Genomic DNA, 24,228 nt, shown 5'->3' on the forward strand with positions numbered 1-24,228 from the left:
CTCATTTCAGTTTTAAATTGCCATCCCTTTATTCTGAGACTATGCCCTCTGGCCTAGACTCTCCCATGAGGGAAACATCCTCTCACCATTTACCCTGTCAAACCCCTTAAGAAATCCAAATATTTCAAATAGATCACCTCTCATTCTTTTAAATTTCAATGATTAGAGCCCCAACTTGTTTAACATTTGCACACAAGACAATTCCTCCATTTTGGGACAATTCTAGTGAACTTTCTGAAAATGTTATAATGATTACAAAGCACATTAATGTGCTTCGTCTGTTTTTTGTTCAAACGAATGTGATGACAATACAATTGTTCACCTATCCTGGTGAAGTAAGGAATCATAAAGTGACAGGCTGAATTGCATTGATGGTATCGTTATCCCAGACCATCGTCTCAAGTGGTTGCATCTATTTAATAGGTCATATCAATTTAGCTCATTTACACTATTGAACATAGAACAGGGATAAGGAGAAACTACTTCAGCCAGAGAGTGGTGAATCTATGGAATTCACTGCCACAGAAGGCTGTGGAGGCCAGGTCATTGAGTGCATTTAAGACTGAGATAGATAGGTTCTTGATTATCAAGGGGATCAAGGGTTAGGGGGAGAAAGCAGGAGAATGGGGTTGAGGAACTTAGCAGCCATGATTGAATGGCAGAGCAGACTCAGTGGGCCGAATGACCTAATTTCTGCTCCTATGTCTTATGGTCTTAACATTTTTAAGTCTGTTTTCTTATGTTATCCGCATTTAACGCATAATACTTAAAGAATTGCACATACGAAAATCTGCAATTATAATTATAGAAAACTAAACCAATATATTTTCCAGTCTTTCTTTTATTCATATTTCCAACATTTCTCCAATTCCATAGGCCATGAACATTGTGTCCAATTCTTTGTCCATGGAACTTTCCATGAATTTTGCATTGCTCATTCAACTACCAGTGTATCTTCCACAGTGATTTCCGACACACCCAGACCCAGATGTGCTGGATCACTAGTGCACAGTGATTAATGGGAAACTGTGCAACTGTTCTTTCATTAGCTTAAGGAGAAAAAAATCCAGACATATTTCTTTCACAAAACTTGCAGCAGTTTCCAACAGGCACTGTCCAGGCAATCCAGCAAATTCTAGGAAAATCTCTCCTTTCAGTTAATAATACAATAATGTCAGCTATTTGCACAGTTTTGGATTTATTTTTAGATAAAATAAACTTTACTTCTATTTAAATAGTTTGCTTTACATTTTGTAAGAAGTTCTTAAACCAATTAATTTAGTACGCAAATTATTCATTTTATATACATACATATATATATATATATATAACAGCTGAATTGGAAACGACCTGGGAATCCTTTTCAATTTCAGGAATGAAGGCTTCCTAAGTGCAAGTGGCTTTACTTTACTGACAGACACCTTTTGATACAATATTTATTTCAGTTTTCCCTTTATTAACTGAGGATTCTTTATTGTTAATAATTCACTGAAGATCCATCGTGTTCTACTGTTAGCATCTTTATCCCAAAATCAAAGGCAATTTTATAATTCATCAGTAGAACAAATAATACCAAGTAATGAGTAATATTGTTAAAATTCAACACTATAATTTTCTTCACTGGGTGGAAGACCTACTTAAGTCTGAAAAAGCAGCTTTTACATCTTTTACTATGCTATCTACTTTTTCAATGACTTGACAGGTGTCTTTTGCTACCTATCAAGTCATTGAAAAGGTAGATAGCATAGTAAAAGATAACACTGAGAATAATTAAAACTTTTCATGCACATCTTCACCCATATGTGGGTGGCATTGTGGCTCGGTGATTAGCACTGCTGCCTCACAGCTCCCAGGGACCTGAATTCAATTCCGCCCTTGGGGGACTGTGTATGTGGAGTTTGCACATTCTCTCTGTGTCTGCATGAGTTTCCTCCCACAGTCCAAAGATGTGCAGGTTAGGTGGATTGGCCATGCTAATTTGCCCATAGCATCCAGAGATGTGCAGGCTGGTGGGTTAACCTTGAGAAATGTAGGGTTATGGGGATTGGGTGGGGGTGGACTCGATGGGCCAAATAGACTGCTTCCATGCTATAGGGATTCTATGATTCTATGATTCTATTCTATGATAAAGTTTGACCATTATTTGGATGTTAAGCTATTTCTGGTTTGCTCAATAATGTTTAACTACATCACTGTGTAGATGTGTATTCTACATAACATAAAACCAATGTCTAGTTGTAACTGCAACTAAGCCTTCAAGTCTGCAGCAACAATTATGGCAAAGCATTTAAAAACAGATTGGAGAAAATTAGTTTAAAATTCTTACACCACAACAAAGGGAAGTTGAATATTCTAGAAGAAAATGGCTAACGACATAAATTTTCATCAGAAAGCTTCAAATATCTGGTTGAATAGAAGCTTTAATTTAGTTTAAAGTATTCAAAAAACCATTGCAGACAGCCTTGCCTAAAAAGGTTTTAATATCTGGTTGAATGGAAGCTTTAATTTAGTTTAAAATGTTCAAATAACCGTTGCAGACAGTCTTGCCCAAATGCAATGGAATGTTGTTTTAAATGAGGTTTGGGTTTCTTTTTCTGCAAGTAAAAAGGCACTTGTTCTGTCTTGTCACATATTTAATAATTTAGAATGACCATATTCCAATTTGGGTTTAATGCATTAAAGGGAGATTTTGATCAAGTTCAACAATAAGTTTGTGTAGGATGATGTTTGTTCATATGATAATCTGTATAACATGTTGACTTAAGCAATTCAAAGGTGACGTTCCATATCAATTTTCTGGAGTTGAACTTTCTACCTATAATTTACAGTACAACCAGAAATCAGAGCCATAATTACAACTGTGAAATAAATATCCTGAAACTATTATAGACTTAAACCATTTATACAGTCAAAAGAAAAAATACAAAAAAAAAATCAAATTCTATAAAGTTTTGAGGCTATCAGAAAATTACTCATTAAACTGCTACAATTCTTCAACAATACCCTACTTTCAGTAGGGAAATACAATGGGCAAACTTTCAATGCATAGGATTTAAAGGGAAATATCAAATAAAGCTCAGTTTTAACTTGAGTTTTAAAAACTTTGCTTTTCAGCATGAGACACTTGATGTTTTGATAGTTTAGACAGTATCTCAGCTGCAGAGCTCTGGAGGGTCAGGAGTTCGATCCCCAATCTATACTGACTAGGTCTCAGACAAGGGGGTTGGGGGCACTACAATTTGATTCTGGCCCGGTGGTGCTGGGAGATGTTGTTGGGAAGATGGAATATGAGCCACATTTTTCACTCCAAAATCAACTATCGGATCATTCTGTAATCCTCATCAACAATAACAACTAGTGCTCAAATGGCGAGTTTGAAATAGCAAACTATTCCAAGCAGCCACACAGGACAGTTATGCCACTGAAGTACATATGGAGATAGTATGGCTGACAAGCAAAAAACTGATCCATTAATTCTGTACTTAGGAGAAAGAATGATGGAAGGGGGGTTTGGTTGAGGGGAGGGGAGGTGAGGCAGCTGGAGACAAGTTCATGTAGGGCTGTGAAAATGAGAATAAGAATGTTAAAAATCAAGACATGGCTAAAACACTACCCAATCAAGATCACCAAGCACAGGAGTATGGGTGAATTGATGAGAGAACATGGGCAGTGCAGTTTTTAAGACAAGAAGTGTTTGAAGGCTAGAATATCGGAGACTAGTCATGAGGTAACTGAAGTGATTATTTGAGGGTTTCAGCAGAGATTTGATGCACATTTATCAAACTGTTTTCAGGTCCCATTAACACTTAATACTTGGTACAAAAACTGTTTTTCATCCCATGGCTCCAATATTTCAGCTTTATACAAGAACAACAAACTCCATATCCAAACTTAACTTCACGGCAATAACAATAACACTGCAGCTTTAAGATCCTACATTTACATACAGGTAAATTATCCTACTCAAATGGGCTTCTTGCCAGTCAGCGATTGTTCTGAGACTTTTCTGAAACAATAGCTAAACATCTTGCAGATAAATTCTAGCTCTTTTGATTTTAAGAGCTATGCTGTTTTAATTGCTTGCTCTATGTTTATTCCATCTGTAAAATTTGACTGAGCAATTTTAACTTGTGGACAACAACATAATGGAAGTGCCACAAAGAATAAGGGAAACTGAGGTACATTCCATGCACACTGTTATAAGACCAAAAATTCAGGAATCACAATTAAACCCAGAAATATTAATCAAAATACAGGAGTGACTAAATTCCCAGGTAGTAAGTATTCATAAAGTCCTCTTATCTGATGGTGGAACTCAATTGCTCATCAGAAAAACAAGTGCTGAGAAAAAAGTCTCAAATGTAGACAGGTCCACCTCATTATGGTTACAACAAATAATTCTGGCACGTGAGATTTCTGAGTTTCTAATCTTTTTACTTTTAACAAACAAATTGCTTAAGAAGTGGAACTGTTCATAAAAAAATTCAGAGATAATGAAAATATCCATTTCTGAGCTCATCACAGTGACTATGTTCTATACTGATAGTGACTTGGTTCTGGATTCCTGGAGTGTTACCAGCTATTTCCAGTATGCAATTTGCAAACTGTAGTTTTCTTTTATTCATTTGTCCTGGGATGTGGGCATCACTGGCAAGCCAGCATTTATTGCCCATCCTGACCTACCCTTGAGAAGGTGGTGGTGAGTTGCCTTCTTGAACCGCTGCAGTCCATCTGTTGTGGCTTGACCCACAAAGCCATTAGGGTGGGAATTCCAGGACTTTGACCCAGCAACAGTGAAGGAACAGTGATATATATTCAAGTCAGGATGGTGAGTGATTTGGAGGGGAACTAGAAGGTGCAGTCATGTATCTGTTGTCCTTGCTCTTCTAGATGGAAATGATAGTGAGTTTGGAAGGTGCTGTCTGAGAATCTTTGGAGAATTTCTGCAGCACATCTTGCAGATAGTGCACACTGCTGCTAGTGGTGGAGGGAGTGGATGCTTGTGGATGTGATGCCAATCAAGCAGGCTGCTTTGTCCAGGATAGTGTCAAGCTTCTTGAGTGTTGTTGGAGCTGTACCCATCCAGACAAGTGGGGAGTATTCCATCACAATCCTGACTTGTGCCTTATAGATGATGGACAAGCTTTGGGAAGTCAGGATGTGAGTTGGTCACCATAGGTTTCCTCACATCAGACCTGCTCTTGGAGCCACTGTGTTTATGTTCGAGTCCAGTTGAGTTTCTGGTCAATGCTAACCTCGGGGATGTTGGTTGTAGGGGATTCATTGAATGTCATGGGGTGGCTATTAGACTGTCTCTTACTGGTGATGGCCATAGCCTGGCATTTGTGTGACATGAATGCAACTTACCACTTATCACCCCAAGCCTGGATATTGTTCAGATCTTGTTGAATTTGAACATGGACTGCTTCAGTATCTGGGGAGGTACAAATGGTGCTGAACACTGTGCAATCGTCTGCAAACATCTCCACTTCTGACCTAATGATGGAGGGAAGGTCATTGATGAAGTAGCTGAAGATGTTTGGACCTAGGACACTACTCTGAGGAACTCCTGCAGAGACGCCCTGGAGCTGAGATGACTGACCTCCAGCAACCACAACCATCTTCCGATGTGCCAGGTATGGCTCCAACCTGCAGAGTTTGCCTTCTGATACTCATTGATTCCAGTTTTGTCGGGGTCCTTGATGCCACACACAGTCGAATGCAGCCTTAATGACTGGAGCTATCACTCTCAACTCACCTCTGGAATTCAGCTCTTTTGTCCATGTTTGAACCAAGGTTGTAATGAAGTCAGGAGCTGAGTGGCAGAACCCAAATTGGTGTCACTGAACAAGTTACTGCTGAGCAGGTTCACCTTGATAGCTCTATTGATGACACCTTCCATCACTTTATTAATTGATAGTAGACTGATGGGGCAGCGTTTGGCCAGGTTGGATTTGTCCTGCTTTTATGTACAGGACATAGATGGGCAATCTTCCACATTGTCGGGTAGATGCTAGTATTGTAACCATATTGGAATGGCTTGATGAGGGGAGAGAGGCAAGTTCTACAGCGGCAAGTTCTGGAGCTCAATATTTAATACTATGACCAGAATATTGTCAGGACTTGTAGCCTTTGCAATATCCAGTGTCTCTAACCGTTTCTTGATATCATGTGCAGTGAATCGAATTGACCGTAGACTGGTGTCTGTAATGCTGGGGACTACTGGAGGAGTCCGAGATGGATTCCTTTATTCTTTTATTTGTTCACAGGATGTGGCATCGCTGGTCAGGCAGCATTTATTGCCCATCCCTAATTGCCCAGAGGTCAAGTAACAGTCAACCACATTGCTGTGGGCCTGGAGTCACATGTAGGCCAGACTAGGTAAGGATGGCAGCTTCCTTCCCTAAAGGACATTAATGAACTAGATGGGCTTTTCCCAAAATCAGCAATGGATTTATGATCATCATTAGACTCTTAATTCCAGATATTTACTGAATTCAAATTCCACCATCTGCCACTGTATTTCAATTCGATTCGAACCCAGGTCCCCAGAATATTATCTGGGTCTCTGGATTAACAGTCCGGCGATAATACCACTAGGCCATCACCTCCACTTGTCCACTTGGTACTTCTGGCTGAAGATTGCTGCAAAAGCTTCAGCCTTATTTTTTGCACTGATGTGCTGGGCGCTTTCCTCATTGAGGATGGGGATATTTGTGGAGGGTCCTCCTACAGCGAGTTGTTTAATTGTCCACCACAATCCATGACAGGTTGTGGCAGGACTGCAGAGCTTAGATCTGATCTAGTGATGGTAGAAATCTGGTATCTTAGCATTATACACAAATTCATTCCCTTACACAAATTAAATTGACATCCTGGTTTTTTCTAAACTGTAGACTTCCATTTTCAATTAATTGTCTCAGCTGAAAACTACAGGGAATGCTCAGGTCAGGACTACAAGATCTAAGACATTGAATTTCAAACAACTAGTGGTCAAGCTGGGCTCAGTGATGCCCATTGAGCTGAAAATTCAGTTGTCAACAATATTTCTTGAAGACAATAAATCTGACCTGGGATTTTGAGCTCAAGTAAGTCTACTCTGTGCAAAACCCTATTTGGAGTGATGTTTACAAATTGCTGTTCTGTTTAGGTACGAGTTGCCCTTACTGCATTCAGCCTGGTTGTAACTGGGGAGGTGGTGGTGTGCTGACAATGTCACTGGACAAGTGATCCAAAGTCCAGACTAACATTCTGGGAACATAGACTCAAATTCCATCTTGGCAGATAGTGAAATCTGAAATCAGTAAAAAAGAAATCTGGGCTAATGGCGACCATGTATACATTACTGATTGTTGTAAACACCCATCTGGTTCACTAACATCATTGCGAGAAGAAAACTTGCTGACTGGCCTATATGTGACTCCAGGGCCACAGCAATGTGTTGACTCTCAACTGCTTTCTGTAGTGGCCTTGCAAGCCACTCTGTTCAAGGATAATTAGGAATGCGCAATAAATGTTAGTCCAGCCAGTGATGTCCACATCCCTCAGACAAGTCAAAAAAGGTATTCACAATCCCCACACACACATTGAAATCATTAGATATCAATGACGTCAATTGATATGGAGATGGTGTGGCAAAATGGAGTTGAAATAGATAATTGTGAATGGTAGGTCATGATCAAGGGGCTGAATTGTGCACACCTGCTCCTAATCCTAGTTCCTCTCCCTCAATCACACATATGCTCCTCTTCCCAAACCCCTCCCCCAACCTCACACACTCAGTATTCTGGCCTTTTCAACAGCCATACAGCAACGTCGAGCCACCCTGGAACCCACTAGGCCCCTTCACGCTCAAGTCATCTTGACAGAAACACAGCAGAGATTCACTACCCAACCCAGACTCGGGCTTTGGTGATTCCCACTCCCCCCAAGAGCCTCTCCTTGGAACCTGCTGAACACTGCGGCCAGCAGTGGAACATACTTTCCCAATAGGATGAGTGATGGCAGCCATGTCCCACTGAGTCTGAGTGGCGTCTGCACTGGGCTTGCGCCCAGCCTTTGTGGAGATTTTATGGGCTTTCAGAGAAGGTCATGTTGGAGACTCAGTAACCAATAGGAGGGGGAGATCAGAAGAAAAGGTAGAGGGAATGAATTCCACAATCTAAAAAAAGAGAATCATTTCCTCAAATTACCATGGATATGAAATTCAAAATTTTCAGGTGATACAAAAGGTCACCAACCTGAAATATTAATTCTATTTCTCTCTATGCAGAGGCTTCCAGACCACCTGAGTGTTCCAGTACCCACTAGTACTTTGGTTTTGTCTAAAGTCTTCAGTTGCCTTAACCACAAGTTGATTTTAAAATGAAATTTGTTAATCGAAAAATTTCTTCCAGCAAAGATTTACCAATTTTAAGCTTCAGTTTAAAGCAAACACAACTTCCTTAAAATGCTGAAAGTGACTCCACATTTATGTGCTGCTTCTATTTTATTACCTTCTGACCTTCATGTACAACAGAATTATTGATTGAAGAACCCACATGCTATGACAAATAGAGATACACAAATTCAACAAACTAAATCTTTTAGAAACAGTTATTTCAGAGCAAATTTTAGCAAATACTTTCTGGAATTCCACTGATTCACCAAGGGGATGTTTAATGAAAGCATTAATTAGTAGTTTTGGGTATTTATATAGTTATTTCCCTCCTTCTCTCAGTATATCTTTTGTCTTGGTTGCTCTATAGATTATTTGTAAATTGTGGCATATAATCAATGAAAACTTCTAATTCTGATGATGATATCACAAGTATTTACATACCGTGGATTCAGTAAGTCCTCCTACTGAAACAGTGAGACCCAGCAGAACACGGTACTGGTAAGTTGGAAGTCCCAGAAGCTTTGTGATAGGAGGGAAAGCTTGAGAGGGCGCACTCCAATTCAGTGTTTCAAATTCTGACCTGGAATTAGAGATTAAAAGTATGAATTAAGGGGAAGGCGCTGGAAGGAGGAGGAATCCCCAGAGCCTGAGCTTGGGCCGATTACAGTGAATCAGTGCCAGTGTTCCATCATGATGATCTGGCCGTGGGGACTCCTGCAGCTAATGTTAATGTCATGGCAGTGTTACAATCCAAGAAATTCCAGGTGCTGGAAGAACTTGGTTTTAAAATCAGACTTGACAAGAAGGAAATGACTCAACTGCAGTATTAAGAAGCTGAAAATACCACAATTCACCCCAAAGGCAAATCTTTCTGTCAGATAGTAGGCGGGTGTAAAAGATGCTGCATCAACTTCTCTTTCAACATGTTCCCTATGAATCTGTCACATTTGCAGAGGATCAGTAAACAACCTCATTCAAGGTATCTTCACAGGTTTAAATTTGAGAGTTAGAAATTACATTCTTGCCAAAGCTAAACTTAATTCATTATTTTCTGCAATAACTGCTTTACACTCATGTTGTTTTATTATTGTAGAAAACATTTTCACAAAAACATTCGCGATAACTTTATAACTTCGTTTTTCTAAATAACAACAAGAGATTAATTAATTAAATGTAAATGATTTAGGAATAAAACTATTGGAAATTTTGTTTTAGTATCAGCTTCAAAAACTCTGAATTATTGCAGCGTTCTCTTGTCACCCTTGTTAGTTCATTTTTCTGTCCGTGTACTGGCTGCCTTTGAATTTCTGCCCAATATTCAAGATGGCACCAGAGCTTAATGACACTTTGTGAGCTGTCTACAGCTGATCTTATTCTTAGATATCTTATGATCATTCTGTTCATCTAAACCTCAATTTTAAGTCTGTCAGAATCACTAATAATATTGTCTTCAAACTACTTTCAAGTTTAAAGATTCCACAACTGACGAGGCTCAACTACCGACACTGGTAGAACCGCAAGACCAGGGGAACTAATAACTTCCTGCAAGCCCGACTTCCTCGTGGAAATCCGGAACCGAAGCATGATGAGCACGGGAACAAGACCTGACCACACAGTGAACCAACTTCAAGGAGACCCAACTGAACCAGCCACCACAAGTCCCGGAACGCTCAAGGCCACAATTGGTATCCAGGATCCCCATCAGGAGCACACACTTACCTCTCGGAGAAGCAGATTTCCCTCACCAACGCCCAGGATTGACTAGCAGCAGCCACCTACCCAGGAAATGTGGGAGACACACTGGACTTCAGATGAGACTGAAAACTCAGGGTTCCAAGTTACCCCTTCCCAGCAAACTCCTGGCAAACATCCAAGCTATTGAGAACAAAATGGATGACCTTAAAACTAAACTCACCTTCCAAAGGGAACTGAGAGACCGCTGTGCGCTCTGCTTTACAGAGACATGCCTCACTCCTGCTACACTTGACTGTGCCTTACAACCCAAGGGTTTTTTAGTGCACTGAACAGACTGCTCGGCATCCTCAGGCAAGGCAAAGGGCAGTGAGGTCTGCCTCCTAATCAATACCTCCTGGTGCTCAGACATGGCAACCCTGGCAAGTTACTGCTCCCTGGATCGAGAATATCTCATAGTGAAGTGCTGTCCCTACTACCTGTTGTGTGGGTTTACCTCCGCTAACCTGACAGCCGTTTATATCCCACCCCATGTGGAAGTGAAGAGTGCATTTGATGAAGCATACAACACGACAGTCTTAAGACGGAATACCCCGCGGCCTTGTTCATTGTGGCCGGTGTCTTCAACCAGGCCAACCTCAAATGTGCTACCAAAATACCATCCACATATCTCCTGCCCCACCAGAGGTCCGAACAACCATCAAAGATGCCTACCGCTCCATCCCCCTGTCCGCATTTTGGAAAATCAGATCACAACGTTGTCCTCCTCCTCCCAGCTTACAAGCAGAAATTGAAGCGTAGTGCAGTGTTGGTCTGAAGCAACAGTAGGGCTTCTACGGAACTGCTTAGAGTCTGTGGACTAGTCCATATTCAAGAACTCAGTGGCCAACCTAACGAGAAACTACTACCATTACAAATTTCATTAGTAAGTGTGTAGAAGACTGCTGCTGACGAAGTTAATCAGAATGTATTCCAATTGGAAACCATGGACGAACCAGGAGATCCATCCCTACTCAAGTTCAGGTCTAAGGCATAAAGTCAGGCAACACTGGCCTGTACAGGAAATCCAGGTACGATCTTCTTAAGGCCAGAGACACCAAGGGGCAAGCTAAGCTTGAGATCCAGACCAACCACATGGACACTCATCATTTGTGACAGGGCTTCCATGACATAACAGGCTACAAAACGAGGTCAAACAGAATCATGGGCAATATTACATCCCTACCTGATGAGCTCAATGGGTCTAGGCCCGAAACGTCAGCTTTCCTGCTCCTCTGATACTGCTTGGCCTGCTGTGTTCATCCAGCACTACACCTTGTTACCTCAATGCATTCTACACTCGCTTTGAACAGAAGATCAGTGAAACAATGTCACCTATCCCAACAGCCTCGGATGCACCTGAGGCCACAATCACTGCCGCAGATGTTAGATCGGCCTTCTTGACAGTGAACCCATAGAATGCGACAGGCTTGGTTGGAGTCTCCAGCCGTGCAACCAGATCCCGTGCAGACCAGCTGGCAGGAGTACTCACAGACATCTTTAACCTTTCTTAACTACAATCTGAATCTCCACCTGTTTCTAGAAGATCACCATCATCCCAGTGCCAATGAAAAATCATGCGGCGTGCCTCAATGACTACTACCCAGTAGCTCTGACCTCCTTAATTATGAAGTGCTTCGATAGGTTAATCATGGCTCACAACAACTCCAGCCTACCAAATTGCCTCAATCCTTTGCAATTTGCCTACCAGTGCACACAGGTCCACAGCAGACGCCATCTTCCTGGCCCTATACTCATCCCTGGAACATCTGGATAAAAAGGATACCTATGTCAGCTCCTACTTACTGACTACAGTTCTGCCTTCAACATAATTCCAAACAAACTCATCTTTAAACTCCAAGACCTCAGTCACAGGTCCCTGCTCTGTAACTGGATCCTCTACTTTCTGACCCATAGACTGCAATCATTAAGAACAGGCGACAACACCTCTTCCACCATAACCCTCAACACTGGTGCCTCACAAGGCTAAGTACTCAGCTTATACACTCACAACTGTGTGGCCAAATTCCTCACCAATTCCATTTACAACACTGTGACAATATCACCACTGTCAGTTGGATCTCAAACAACGATGAGACAGAGTACAGGAAAGAGATAGAGAGCTTAGCGGCATGGTGTAAAGACAACAATCTCTCCATCAAGGTCAACAAAATTAAGGAGCTGGTCACTGACTTCAGGAAGCAGAGTGGAGGACACGCCTGTCTGCATCACTGGTGCTGAGGTGGAGATGGGTGACAGCATCAAGTTCCAGGGAGTGATGATCACCAACAACCTATCCTTGTTCACCCATGTTAACGCGATAGTCCAGAAAGCACAACAACATCTCTACTTCCTCAGGAGGCTAAGGAAATTCAGCATGTCCACAAAGACTCTTAGCAATTTTCATAGATGCACCATAGAAAGCATCCCATCTGGATGCATCACAGCATGGTATGGCAACTACTCTTCCCAAGACCGCAAGAAACTAGAGGGTCATGAACACAGCCCAGTTCATGATGCAAATCAGCCTTCTATCCATTGACTCCATCTGTACTTTCCGCTACTTCAGGAAAGCAATCAACATAATAAAAGGCCCCTCCCAACCCGGTTATACTTTCTTCCAACTTCTTCTGTCAGGCAGAAGATATAAAAATTTGCATACACATATGAACAGATTCAAGAACAACTTCTTCCCCACTGTTATCAGACTTTTGAATAGACCTCTCAAATGTTAATTCTGATTTCTCTCTCTGCACCTTCTCGGCAGCTGTAACGCTGTATGCTGTACTTTAGTCTGCTACCCTGATGCACTCTGTATGGTACAAACTGCCTGTACAGCATGCAAAACACACTCTTCACTGTAGCTCAGTGCATGTGAGAACAGAAAACTAAAATCCACTTCGCTTTGGTGTATCTTCTTCATTCGTAACATCTGTGCCATCAACATTTTGTTAGGAACAATATATAAATTCAAGTTTGATTTATATTTTATGTTCTTTTGTGTTAAAAAGTTACAATGTTTTGTAGACCTGGTATCAGGAGATCTGAAGATCATTTGGTATACATGCATTTTCAACGAAGTTATCCAACCTCTCAAGTGAAGAGAATAAGATGGCAGTTTAGTCCATTGAAAGACGGTAGAGAAAAAAACAGTGCAGTTGTCTTGTGGCAGAACTCCAAAGAGGGCAGAAAAATCCAGAGGCAGAAAGTATGTGGGTGTTCCAGAGAGTGGAAGCAGCATGATTAAACTCTTTCATAAGAAATCCTATAATATTGCTGAAAACTGAGTTTATTAAATGCATGTGCTTGCTCTGAAGTTAAAGTAACAGTGAGTTTAATCTGCAATTTTAAGTTTCTCAGCATGAGATACCAGTTGAAGAAAAGCAGCAATGATTGTGCAGGAATCTACTATAAGAAAACTAGTTGTAGCTGTGTCAGCCTAGGTAAAAAGCCTTAGTGCGAAGATAGTGGTGAATCTTTGCTGGGATTTGGTATTTGCAAGAATATGACTGGGATAAAAGAAATTGTGAGAGTTTCAATCATTTCTGATATTTATAGCAAAACCTTTCCAATCTATTTGTCCAGTGCAATATAATTCATGTTTTCTCTTGTCTAATAATGTTTTATTCTGTGTTAAAAATATACTTGCAAACATTTGTGAATTGGTTCAGAAACTGACTTCCACAGTTTAAAAAACAAGTAAAGATCTACCAAGCCTATCAACCAAGATCTGATTTGTCTTGAACTATCATCAGCTCGGAAAGTTTGGTTTCCACAACCATGCTTAACTTGAAAATTTGTCAGAATATTTAACCATATCTTATTTTGTTTATCCTCAAAACCTTTTTGTTAAATCCAGTCTGCCATTTGTTAATTCACAATTTGGATATATTTCAAATACATATAAAGACCAAAATTACATTAAACTCTACGACACGTTATACATTCGGAGGAAATGATGAGAGCAGATATGTGGGTCTTTTAATAACTCACCGTGGAAAAATATTCTCTAGCTCCTCCCGGTGTGGAACATGTGGAACTACAGGGTTGTCAAAGTGCAGAATTCGAAGAAAAACTGAGCCAGCATGTGCTCGAAATCGATCAATCTTCTCAGCTGACAGTTGAGCCAAGTAGCACATCATTTGTCTACAACTGCACAGAAGCGAGAGGAAGCATCAATGCCACAGAATTCTATAGTATTAATTCTTAAATGATGAACTACCAGCACAAAAACAGATTATCTGGTCAGTATCAAATTGCTTTGCGCAAACTGACTGTTACAGTTCTTAAATTACAACAGTGACAACTCATCAAAAGTACACCACTGACTGCAATGCACTTACCTTGAAGTCATGAACAGCACTAGGTCAATGCAAGACATGAAAGGCTGGGCAGAATGACATTTTTGAAAAGTGAGGGGTAAAAGGTTATTGTGGGTAGGTGGGAATGTGAACTGATTCGATCAGTCATGATCTTGTCAAATGACAGTACAGGATCAATAAGCTGAGTGGCTTACTACTGCTCCTAATTTGTATGTTTTATATACTTGCAGTTATATGGGGCCTTTCGCTATCTTGGGCCATCCCAAAGTTCTCCACAACCAAAAATACTTGTGAAGTGTAGTCACTTTTATAATGTGGAAATGCAACAGATAAAATACACAGAACAAAAGTTTCAACATCAATCTTCCATGTAGTCAGAATCTATGAAACAGATGAAATTTAAAATGAATGCAGAATTATGAATCACAACAGCAGCATCCAAAACAATTAGTTTGATACCTGGTCCCAAGGCTTTTAGACTTGTCAATACTGAGGTGCACCTCTCACTTGGACATTTAAAGGAATTGACTCACCTTGTACTCACTAATAGCATTTGTAAAGAACATGGTGATCTAGCTATGGATAAATTGCATATCCTTTCCACAGCACAGGTGTCAAGAGTTGAAGGTTGATAGATAGGGAGAATTTACATCTAAGTAATCACATGAAAGTATCCAATGGTCCAAACCTTTCACACTCCAGATCATTAGAGACTAGGCATAAACAAGAGATAAGAATTGGACCCATGGGACTCCTGACACTTTGACCTCTGTGAGAATTGCCCAGGAAGTTTGAACTTCTGATGGGCAATTAAAAAGCTATCTGGGATCCTCTGCAAACAGACTTTGGACAGGTCGTCTTACTTGCCTAAAAGATTACCCAGGAAATGTTAAAGAGAAAAACCTCGTGTAACTCATGGTAATAATGCAAATTATTGCCTCAGTCAGGCACAAACAACACCCAACCGTCCTGGCTCCCTAAACGTCCCTATGAATGACCTTCACGGCCCTCAACTATGATCCATGTCCCTCATTACACCATCCAACCTCCTGTCTCCAGAGCACTGAACTACCCCCAAACAAAATAGTCCCTAATTTATTCATTCCTACAGACCACCCAACTACCCTCCCAACATGTCACCTCAATATTAACCATATTCACACTCACTAATTCACAGGAGACTTTAAAACAACCATACAGCAGCTAATGCTGTAAAAAGGGAGCTCTTCCTTCAGCCAACTCTACGCTGCTACAGCTCTTCAGGGATTCTGAGATTCAGGTTTCTGGGAAAGCCAGGAAAGAAATGCAGGACAGCATTTGATTAGAGCTGCAGTCTGGCTATGATTGTATCCAGCAAGAAATGGCAATCTATTATAAACCTTTGGCGTACTTTCAATGACAAAAGACATTCCGTCTCACTGGCGCACAACATCATTACTATGCAGTTTACATTAACAGCCCAATGCTGGGTAGTTGATTGGTAATATGTAAATCGCACAATAAATTAAAATTACACCTGGAACAAGTGGAGAATTTTAAACTCACTTATCAGGAGAGATGAGCTGAGGTTGAGTTTGTACAAGGAGTATTGTTACTTCCATCAAACTTGTCATGGCAGCTTCTCGTACCCTGTTGATAATGCAAAATGGTAAGTGACACTGACTTCTGAGTTATGTTTGCTTATTTTAAGCCAAATTGAAAAGTAATGGCAAATTTTGTTGAATAAATGAAATGTTTAAGTTCATAAATGCCAACTTTGAAATACCTAGTGAGTTGGACCACCAAAAAAGCTGGCACAATCCCAAAAAGGTTAACTAAAACAGCCCCACATGTATAATGATAGGTATTACATTGAAACAGCAGTGGAATAAGCATTTTTATCCAAATAATCTTTCACATATTAGACACAGTAAAATCAAGCACCAAAGGCTACAGAAATATTGAAGGTACCAGAATTATTTTCCACAAAACTGCATGAAATGCTGTCCCTGGAAGATATTTATTGAAACTATCTTTGAAGCATTCATCTTGAGAACGTACTCCTACTTTATCCTTACCAAATTAATTTTGATACTGGATTATCACCTACTTCATCTCACCAAAGATAAGTCAAAAAGCACAATTACCCATGTTATTAGTGATTGAAAATTGTTTGATCAAGTTATCTTTTTTTAACATTTAATGTCAGTAAGTTATTTTCTACTCCCACAGAATTACATGGAAACAAAGACACAACTCAAAGAAAATAACAAGTGCAGATAACTACCTAAACAGGTTAAACAGAAGAGCGCTATTTGCTGTTGAATGCTTAAAGACTGCTTGATATTTTCTTCTCTGTAGCATTTTAAAAAATGATGAGGTAGCAGAGTGGATGGCAACACTGCTGTTGGTGTTTATATGGTCCTGTTAGCAAAACTGAAGCCTATAGAATAACGGATAGTAGCAGCATGGGTACAAAACTGGTTAATGGATAGAGAATGAGTGCTGTGGTGAAAAGCTATTTTGCAGATAGGAGGGAGGGATTCTGTGGCATTCCCCTGGAATTTAATAGCAAGCTTGATGAGGAAGCATTGAATGAAGCACAGATCACAAAAACAGAGCAATCAGCTCTGCAGAATGGAAGAAAAACAGCAAGGAGCCCTAACAGTCATTTAGATGGCATTGATTAAGTCAAATAAATTCCAAATTCTGACCCTGTTTGTCAGATACATAACTGAAATTGCAGATGATATAAAACTTGTAACACTAGTAGTAATAAATAAATGGTAATAAACACTAATGATTTTATGATTTTACAGCAAAACAAAAAGTTCATTTAGCTAAAGACTAGGCTATTGTTTATCTCTCAAATGGGTTTGCTTCCTTCATCTCAATCTATCAATATATTCTTCTATTCCCAATTTCTTCCTGTACTTACTTCACTTCTCCTTAATCACATTCATGATCTTCACCTTAACCATTTCAAGTGGTAGCAAGTTTCTCATTTCCACCACTCCTCTCTCAAAACTGAGTTTATCAGCAAGTGATTTTGGGCTCCCCACAAGTGGAAAGATCTTCTCTGTATCTACCTTACCTTACCCCACCATAATTTGAAGTACTGCTATCAGGTCAATTGAAACCTAAGCCCAGGTATTTGGAAATATCAAGCAATTCTCTAAATTTTTTTTTTACATATTTATCAATTGGGCAGAAAAGGTAGTTTAAAATCTATCATTCTCTGTCTACTTCCTCCCTCACCCTTCTGTTAGGCATAGAGTCAATGAGTTGCAAGGCATGGAAACAGACCGCTCGCTCCATGCCGACCAAATATCCTAAATTAATCTAGACCCATTTGCCACCATTTGGCCCATATCCCTCAAACCCATCCTATTCATGTACCCATTCAGGTACATTTTAAAAGTTGTAATTGTACCAGCCTCCACCACTTCCTCTGGCAGTTCATTCCATACGTGCACCACCATCTGTATGAAAAAGTTGCCCCTTAGGTCCCTTTTAAATCGATCTACTCTCTCCTTAAATATATACCCTCTAGTTTGGGACTCCACTACCCTGAGGAAAAGGCCTTGGCTATTCACACTATCTATGCCCCTCATAATTTTATAAGGTCGCCCCTCAGCCTTCGATGCTCTAGGGAACAGCCTATTCTGCTGTGATGACTCACACCAAATCACAGTTTATTTAATTGTCTACCTTTTCTAAGCCTGCAATTTATTAATCTATGGTGACCACAAATCAACCTGAGCCTGTCCTAATTCAGCATTCACATGCTTATTTGAACAAGAACTGCCTACAGCAACTTTATAAAGAGAAGAAACAATGGCAACATCTTTTCATCTTGTCCATCGAAAATAACTCAATTGTTGATCCAGAGATGATCAAATCGCAGATCAAAATGTCTCTCTGCATTAAGGGACTGGGGATTATATGTTTATTGTCATGATCAGAATTGTATTAGTGCATGCCAGCAAAGCACTTGAGATTAGTAATTTTCCATAGCCACTATAACAAGAAACCCTGATAGAATTTCTTTATCTTGTTTTTTCCTCATTGTTTAATGAGATGTAGGTATTGCTGGCAATCCCAGCATTTGTTTCCCACCCCTAATTGGCAAGGCATTAAATAGTGAGCTTGGTATGGAAGCTTTGAATGAAGCACAGATCACAAAAATAGTGTAATCAATACTGTAGAATGATAGAAAAACAGCAAGTAACTCCAACAGCTACTTAGGTGCCATCAATTGAGCCAAATAGATTTCAAAATCTGACCCACTGAAATTCTATGGTCTTTCCAACTGTTTTGTCTACTCAAAAGGAAAAACAACTGATGCAGAGAGGAAGCAACTGAATGGGGGAAATACAGAGCACAAGTGAGCAAACAAGCAACTGCTTAGATGTGTAAGGCCTCCTGAAGTAGAATATAAAAATAGAGGGGAGGGTTAGGCATTCAGTCCCTCAAATTGCCTCACCATTCTATAAGATCAGGGCTGATCTGCCTCAGGTCCCAACTCCTCTCTTGTGCTAGTTGTTCTCAACTGCTGGATATTTCAAAAAATCTATCCATATCCTCTTTAAATACTTTCAGTATTTTAGCCTCTACAACTCTCTGCAATAGGGAATTCCAGAGATTCACAGTCCTCTGAAAGAAGAAATTCCTTTATATCTCAGTTTTAAATGAGTGTCTCACTATTCTGAAACTATATCCCAATCTGTACTGTTGCACTTCCAACCAACTTAGCTGTTTACATATCATTAATTTTAACTAAGAGATAGAAATAGTTCTCAGAACTATTAACGCCACTTTGTGTCAGTGGATGGTGCTGCCATGCTGCAAACAAGACATTTAGGCAGATAGGAATGAACAGGAGTAGGCCATTCAGCCCCTTGTTTCAGCTTTCAATGAAGTCATAGCTGATCTGTCGCCTAACTCTATACACCTGCCTTTGGCCGATATCTCTTAATACCTTTGCTTAATAAAAAAAAACTCTGAACAGAATAAAATAGAAGAACCAAATGTACTTTTAAGCTAAAATCAGACAACTTTTGTAAGAACTGTGGAGCAATACAGGGGTTCTACTTTTACACAACTAATAAGGAACAGAAGTTTCATGCGCGTTGACCATTCTAGAGAATGAGAGAAATAGGAAGGAACCCGCTGCTTGGAAAACCTTAGCAAAATGGGTTAGTTCCAAAATAAAAAAAAAACTAGAAAGGGTCAGTATTTGTGGAGACAGAACAGAACTGATACTTCAGATGATAGCCATTCATCAGATGAAAGGGCACTCTTCTGAAATATGAATTGTGTTTCTCTTCACGGTTGCTGCCAGATCTAGTGAGCATTTTTAAAAAAATTTGTTTGCTTTTTGAATACCTCTTAAATGCATCTGATACAAATGCATGTTTATCACAATAGATCTTCTCATATATAAAGTGGAGATAGTTACTATTTACTTTTGCCATATGTGCCTTTGCTATCTGGGAACCAAACACTACATGAGAAATGAAGGATTCCGAACGTGCCTATCAACATTCATTTCCTTATTTACTTGAATATCAGAGATGAAAAGGTCGCAGCATAGATAGGAGGAGCGAAAACCACAAAAGTTGTTTACATACAAGCTCTTTTGAAAATGGAGTCAAGTACTAAAGTGGAACAATCCCACTTAGTATGTCGTCTTCCACTGAATCAGTTCAACAGCTAATCTAGGAGCATTCTGAACAAAGTCTAATCAGTCGAGAGACTGGATTTGGCATAAAACTTTCCTGCCTTATACCTTAGAGAGCATGACGATTGTGACCGTGAATCTTTAGAGACAATTTTGCAAAACATTTGACTTTGCCAAGATGCCCCACTGTACATCTCTCAAAGTTGCTGACAAAGCCTTAGCTCTGACTGCTCAAAGACAATGCCCAAATTTAATCCTTTAAAATAATTCATTATTTTCCCTCTGAAGATTGCAACAGGGCCATTCTTGATCAAACACATCAGTAATCTCCATTCCCAGAGAACTCCTTAAATTATTTAAAGACTCTAAAGGTATTCTCACTTGATGATATCCTTTCTCTTTTATCTTTTTAGATTCTCATCATGCAAATAGCCTCACTGGGTCAACACAATAAATTGATAATTGGCTATCCTATTTCTACTGTTACTGGATAAGATTGCTACACTTCAGTGATTGATTCCATCTTCAGGAGCTGTAACGTAACCACTTTGGTGGTTTTTATACCTCCTGCCTCTAGGTAACAACTAAGACAGTGAACAGAGATGACAGGGTGGCACATATATAGAAACGTGCTGTGACAAATTTGCATTTGGAGCCTATATCTTACAGCATCAAGGAATTGCATGTTGCCTCAAACTTGATGCAATTTAACTACCTTGAAACATCCGCCAACTTAAAGCGTGTAAGGAAAAGGAAAACTCTATTCATTAAGGATGAAAAGGATCGTAACCTTGTGTTTCAAATCTGAAACTATTCCATGCATACTGATAAAATTGTGACACACAGCACACGTAGTGCTGCTACAACATCCAGCATCAGTTAGATTATCATGTTATTTTATAACGTTCGGTATCTTTGATCAATTGTATAGAATTAGACCAAGGACTACGCAGGCAGGTAAAATGCAAACCATGCCACTTGTTCTATTTCCATCATAACAGTGCCTGAAGGTTGCTTCAACAAATCAGATAGAAAGCCGGTTTTATTGCATTCTGCAGGAGCTCCACCATATTACAACCTATGCACCGAGCATTCAAAAATGCTTTGCAAAAGCAAGTTTTATTATACTAACATTTACCAAGGCTATGAGGTTAATGCTGCAATCGCCTATAGTATTTTAATTACAAAGAAATGGAAATTCATTCATGTAGATAGGCTAGAGGGAATTGTTCTTATCACAGTACAGAGATTAAGAAGAAATACAATGAAGGTGTTCAAAATAATGACAGGTTGACAGAAGAAATAGGAAGAAACTATTTCTTTTGGTAGAAAGGCTGATAATAAAAGGCAACAAGTTCAAGACATTTGGCAAAAGATGGAGAGTTATGTTTTTTTTAGATGTGCAGTGGGTTAAATTGATTTGGAATACACTGCCTGAAAAGGTGGTTGGAGCCAATTCATCTATAAATTTCAAAAGAGAAACGGATAAATATTTGAGAAGGAAATAAAAGTTGCAGAACTCTAGAGAAAAAGTATGGAGTGGGACTAAATTGGACTGCGCTTTCAAAGAGTCAAAACAAGCACGATAAGCTGAATGGCTTCCTCTAAAGCTACGTCATTGAACCCCACCACAAACTCTGCTCCCTAACCAGTATTTGCAGAAGAGACCACTTTTATAGATTTGCTTATTTCTCCTGCTGTGAACCTTCAGTAACTAAAACATATGGTCAACTGTCATGGTCTAGATTTAGTTGCATGTCAGCAAAGTCAGAATGTGGCAAGGCAACAGGATGGACAACTGGGATTGCCAGCTGCAATGGCAGTAGTGAAGTGGACTTCAGGGGAAACAGTCTAGTGATAGGCTCCCAGTCCACTTGACAGATGTGCACACATTTTGCTGGTGGTCACCACTTAATGAAATGCACTCCATGACCCAATCATTACCACCAACAGAGCCTGCATAAAACGGTAGCTATCTGAGATTATTTTTCTATGAACTATGGTTACTTTAAATGTTGTAAATTGTGATTTTATAACTCTACCCTTGTCCTCTGAACGCCTATCCCTCCACTCCCCGATTGACACCACCTTGCACCCCACCCCCCCCACCGCCACTGTCCCTGCTTTGAAGCTGTCATTACATCAACTTTCAACCATCAAAAGAGGGTCTCAGTTGGATAAAGTTTGAGAAGCTGGGAATACAGCTCTTCATAGCAATTTCTATCCCCAGTTCCTAGTTAATTTCTTTCAATAACAAAAAAACTCAAATAACACCATTAGCTCAGATTTTTAAATTAGGTACTCACTATGTCAAATAATTATTTTCACAGCTATTGTCTTTTTTTCTGTAGAGCTGTCAACTTCCACCAACACCAAAGTGGAAGTTCCATCAAGCCTCATAACTTAAAGAAAAGGGCAACAATAAATGGAGAAACTTACTGCAAGCATTTCTCGGATAAATAACCATAGAATCCCTAGAGTGTGGAAGCAGGCTGTTTGACCCGTTGCATCCACACTGACTCTCTGAAGAACATCCTACTCTGACCCACTCCCCTAACCTTATCCCTATAACCCTGGCTAATCCACCTCGCCTGCACATCCCGGAACACTTTGAGCAATTTAGCATGGCCAATCCACCTAACCTACACATCTTTGGATTGCGGGAGGAAAACCATGCAGACCGGGGAAGAAAGTGCGAACTCCACACCAGCAGTCACCTGAGGCTGGAATCGAAACTGGGTCCACTGAGCCACCGTGCTGTCCATGTTAAGCTGCAACCTCAGTTATTTCTGCCAGAATGTTTACACAATTTTGTGCCTTTGTTATAAGCATTATTTTTAGCTGCACATATTAATTGCCAGATGTTTGACAGCAAGATAGTCTTTGCTGATGTGTAGAGTTGTGCTTCAGGATCATGTTGAAATCTGAATGCAGCTGACTTGCCCAGGAAGTTGAAACTTCTGATAGGCAATTACCTAGCATCTGGAACTCTCCAAAAAGTCCCCAACTCTGAATTAGAGCTGAAGACTTCAGAAGGATCTCACTCACTTACCTTAATATGTACGCACAGGAAAGATTAGAGGAACTGAAACTTGCACCAACTCCTGGCTAACTATAAAACTGATTCCCTGACTCCAACTCACCAATGAGTTTTGAGGTGTCACACTATAGGTGTGGCACTATAATTATTGAGTGCTGAGACAAGTTCATGCAGTACATTCAATTCTGGATCACAATCTTACCTAAAAGTGAAGTTCAAACTGGCTAAGCGAAAATACAGGAAAAAATATAAGCTAGCTGCTGGTGACGTTCACTGGCGTGACTGTCACTGCGCACTGGACATACAACCCTCAACACACACACACAAAATCGATATACATCCTGGAGGCTACCATTAGTCAGAAAATTAACAGCACAAGTAAAATAAATATTGTGACCACACGGGCAGGTGGGAATTCTGAGGCAAGTAACTCACCTGAAACCCCAAAGCCTGCTCACCATCTACAAGATACAAGTCAGGAATGTCAGGAATGTAATGGAATACTTTCTATTTGCCCGGATAGATTCAGTTCCATAAACACTCAAAAAAAATCAGCAAAACCCGAAAAAAAAAGCAAACCACCCACTTAATTGGCACCCTTTCTACTGCCCTAAATATTCACTATGTCCATGATCAGTGTACAGTGACAACAAATAATGCTTGCATAACCTTACCAAGCATTCTTATTCGTTACTACAAACTTTCATCCTCTACCATCTCAAAGGGCAACAGCAGCAGACACACTGGAATACAAACACTTGCAAGTTCCCTTCCTAGGAACATGCCATCTTGCCTTAGAAGGATATTTCAATTTGTTCACTACTGTTCAGTCAAAGACTTGGAATTCCCTTCCTAACAATATTGTGAGTAGTTACACCAAATGTATTAGTTCAAGAAAGCAACTCAACAACTACCTTCTCAAGTGCAATTAGGGATGGATAACAAATGTTGGCGATGCCAACTCAACAACTATCCAAATAAATTTCAGTTCTTTCTCAGCTTTCTCATAGCAGCTGTGTTGGTGGCACATTTTGGTCCCTTGGCCTCTCTTCCAGAATTTCTCAATCATATGTCCTTGGCCCTTTCCTCCTAC

The 24,228-nt window shown here is 40.0% G+C and overlaps 1 protein-coding gene across 1 annotated transcript in view; it reads right to left on the reverse strand.

Annotated features, from left to right (window-relative positions):
- Nucleotides 1-24,228, reverse strand: part of tbcd (tubulin folding cofactor D) — a 267,266-nt gene that overhangs the window by 31,954 nt on the left and 211,084 nt on the right. The window contains exons 30-32 of the mRNA XM_048610824.1: nucleotides 15,979-16,062; nucleotides 14,105-14,263; nucleotides 8,822-8,960 (exon numbers count right to left, since the gene is read on the reverse strand). Of these exons, the coding sequence (XP_048466781.1) occupies nucleotides 8,822-8,960; nucleotides 14,105-14,263; nucleotides 15,979-16,062 (382 nt within the window). The remainder of the gene's footprint in view (nucleotides 1-8,821; nucleotides 8,961-14,104; nucleotides 14,264-15,978; nucleotides 16,063-24,228) is intronic.

Source organism: Rhincodon typus, chromosome 23, assembly GCF_021869965.1.
Source record: "Rhincodon typus isolate 14 chromosome 23, sRhiTyp1.1, whole genome shotgun sequence".
Taxonomy (NCBI): Eukaryota; Metazoa; Chordata; class Chondrichthyes; order Orectolobiformes; family Rhincodontidae; genus Rhincodon; species Rhincodon typus.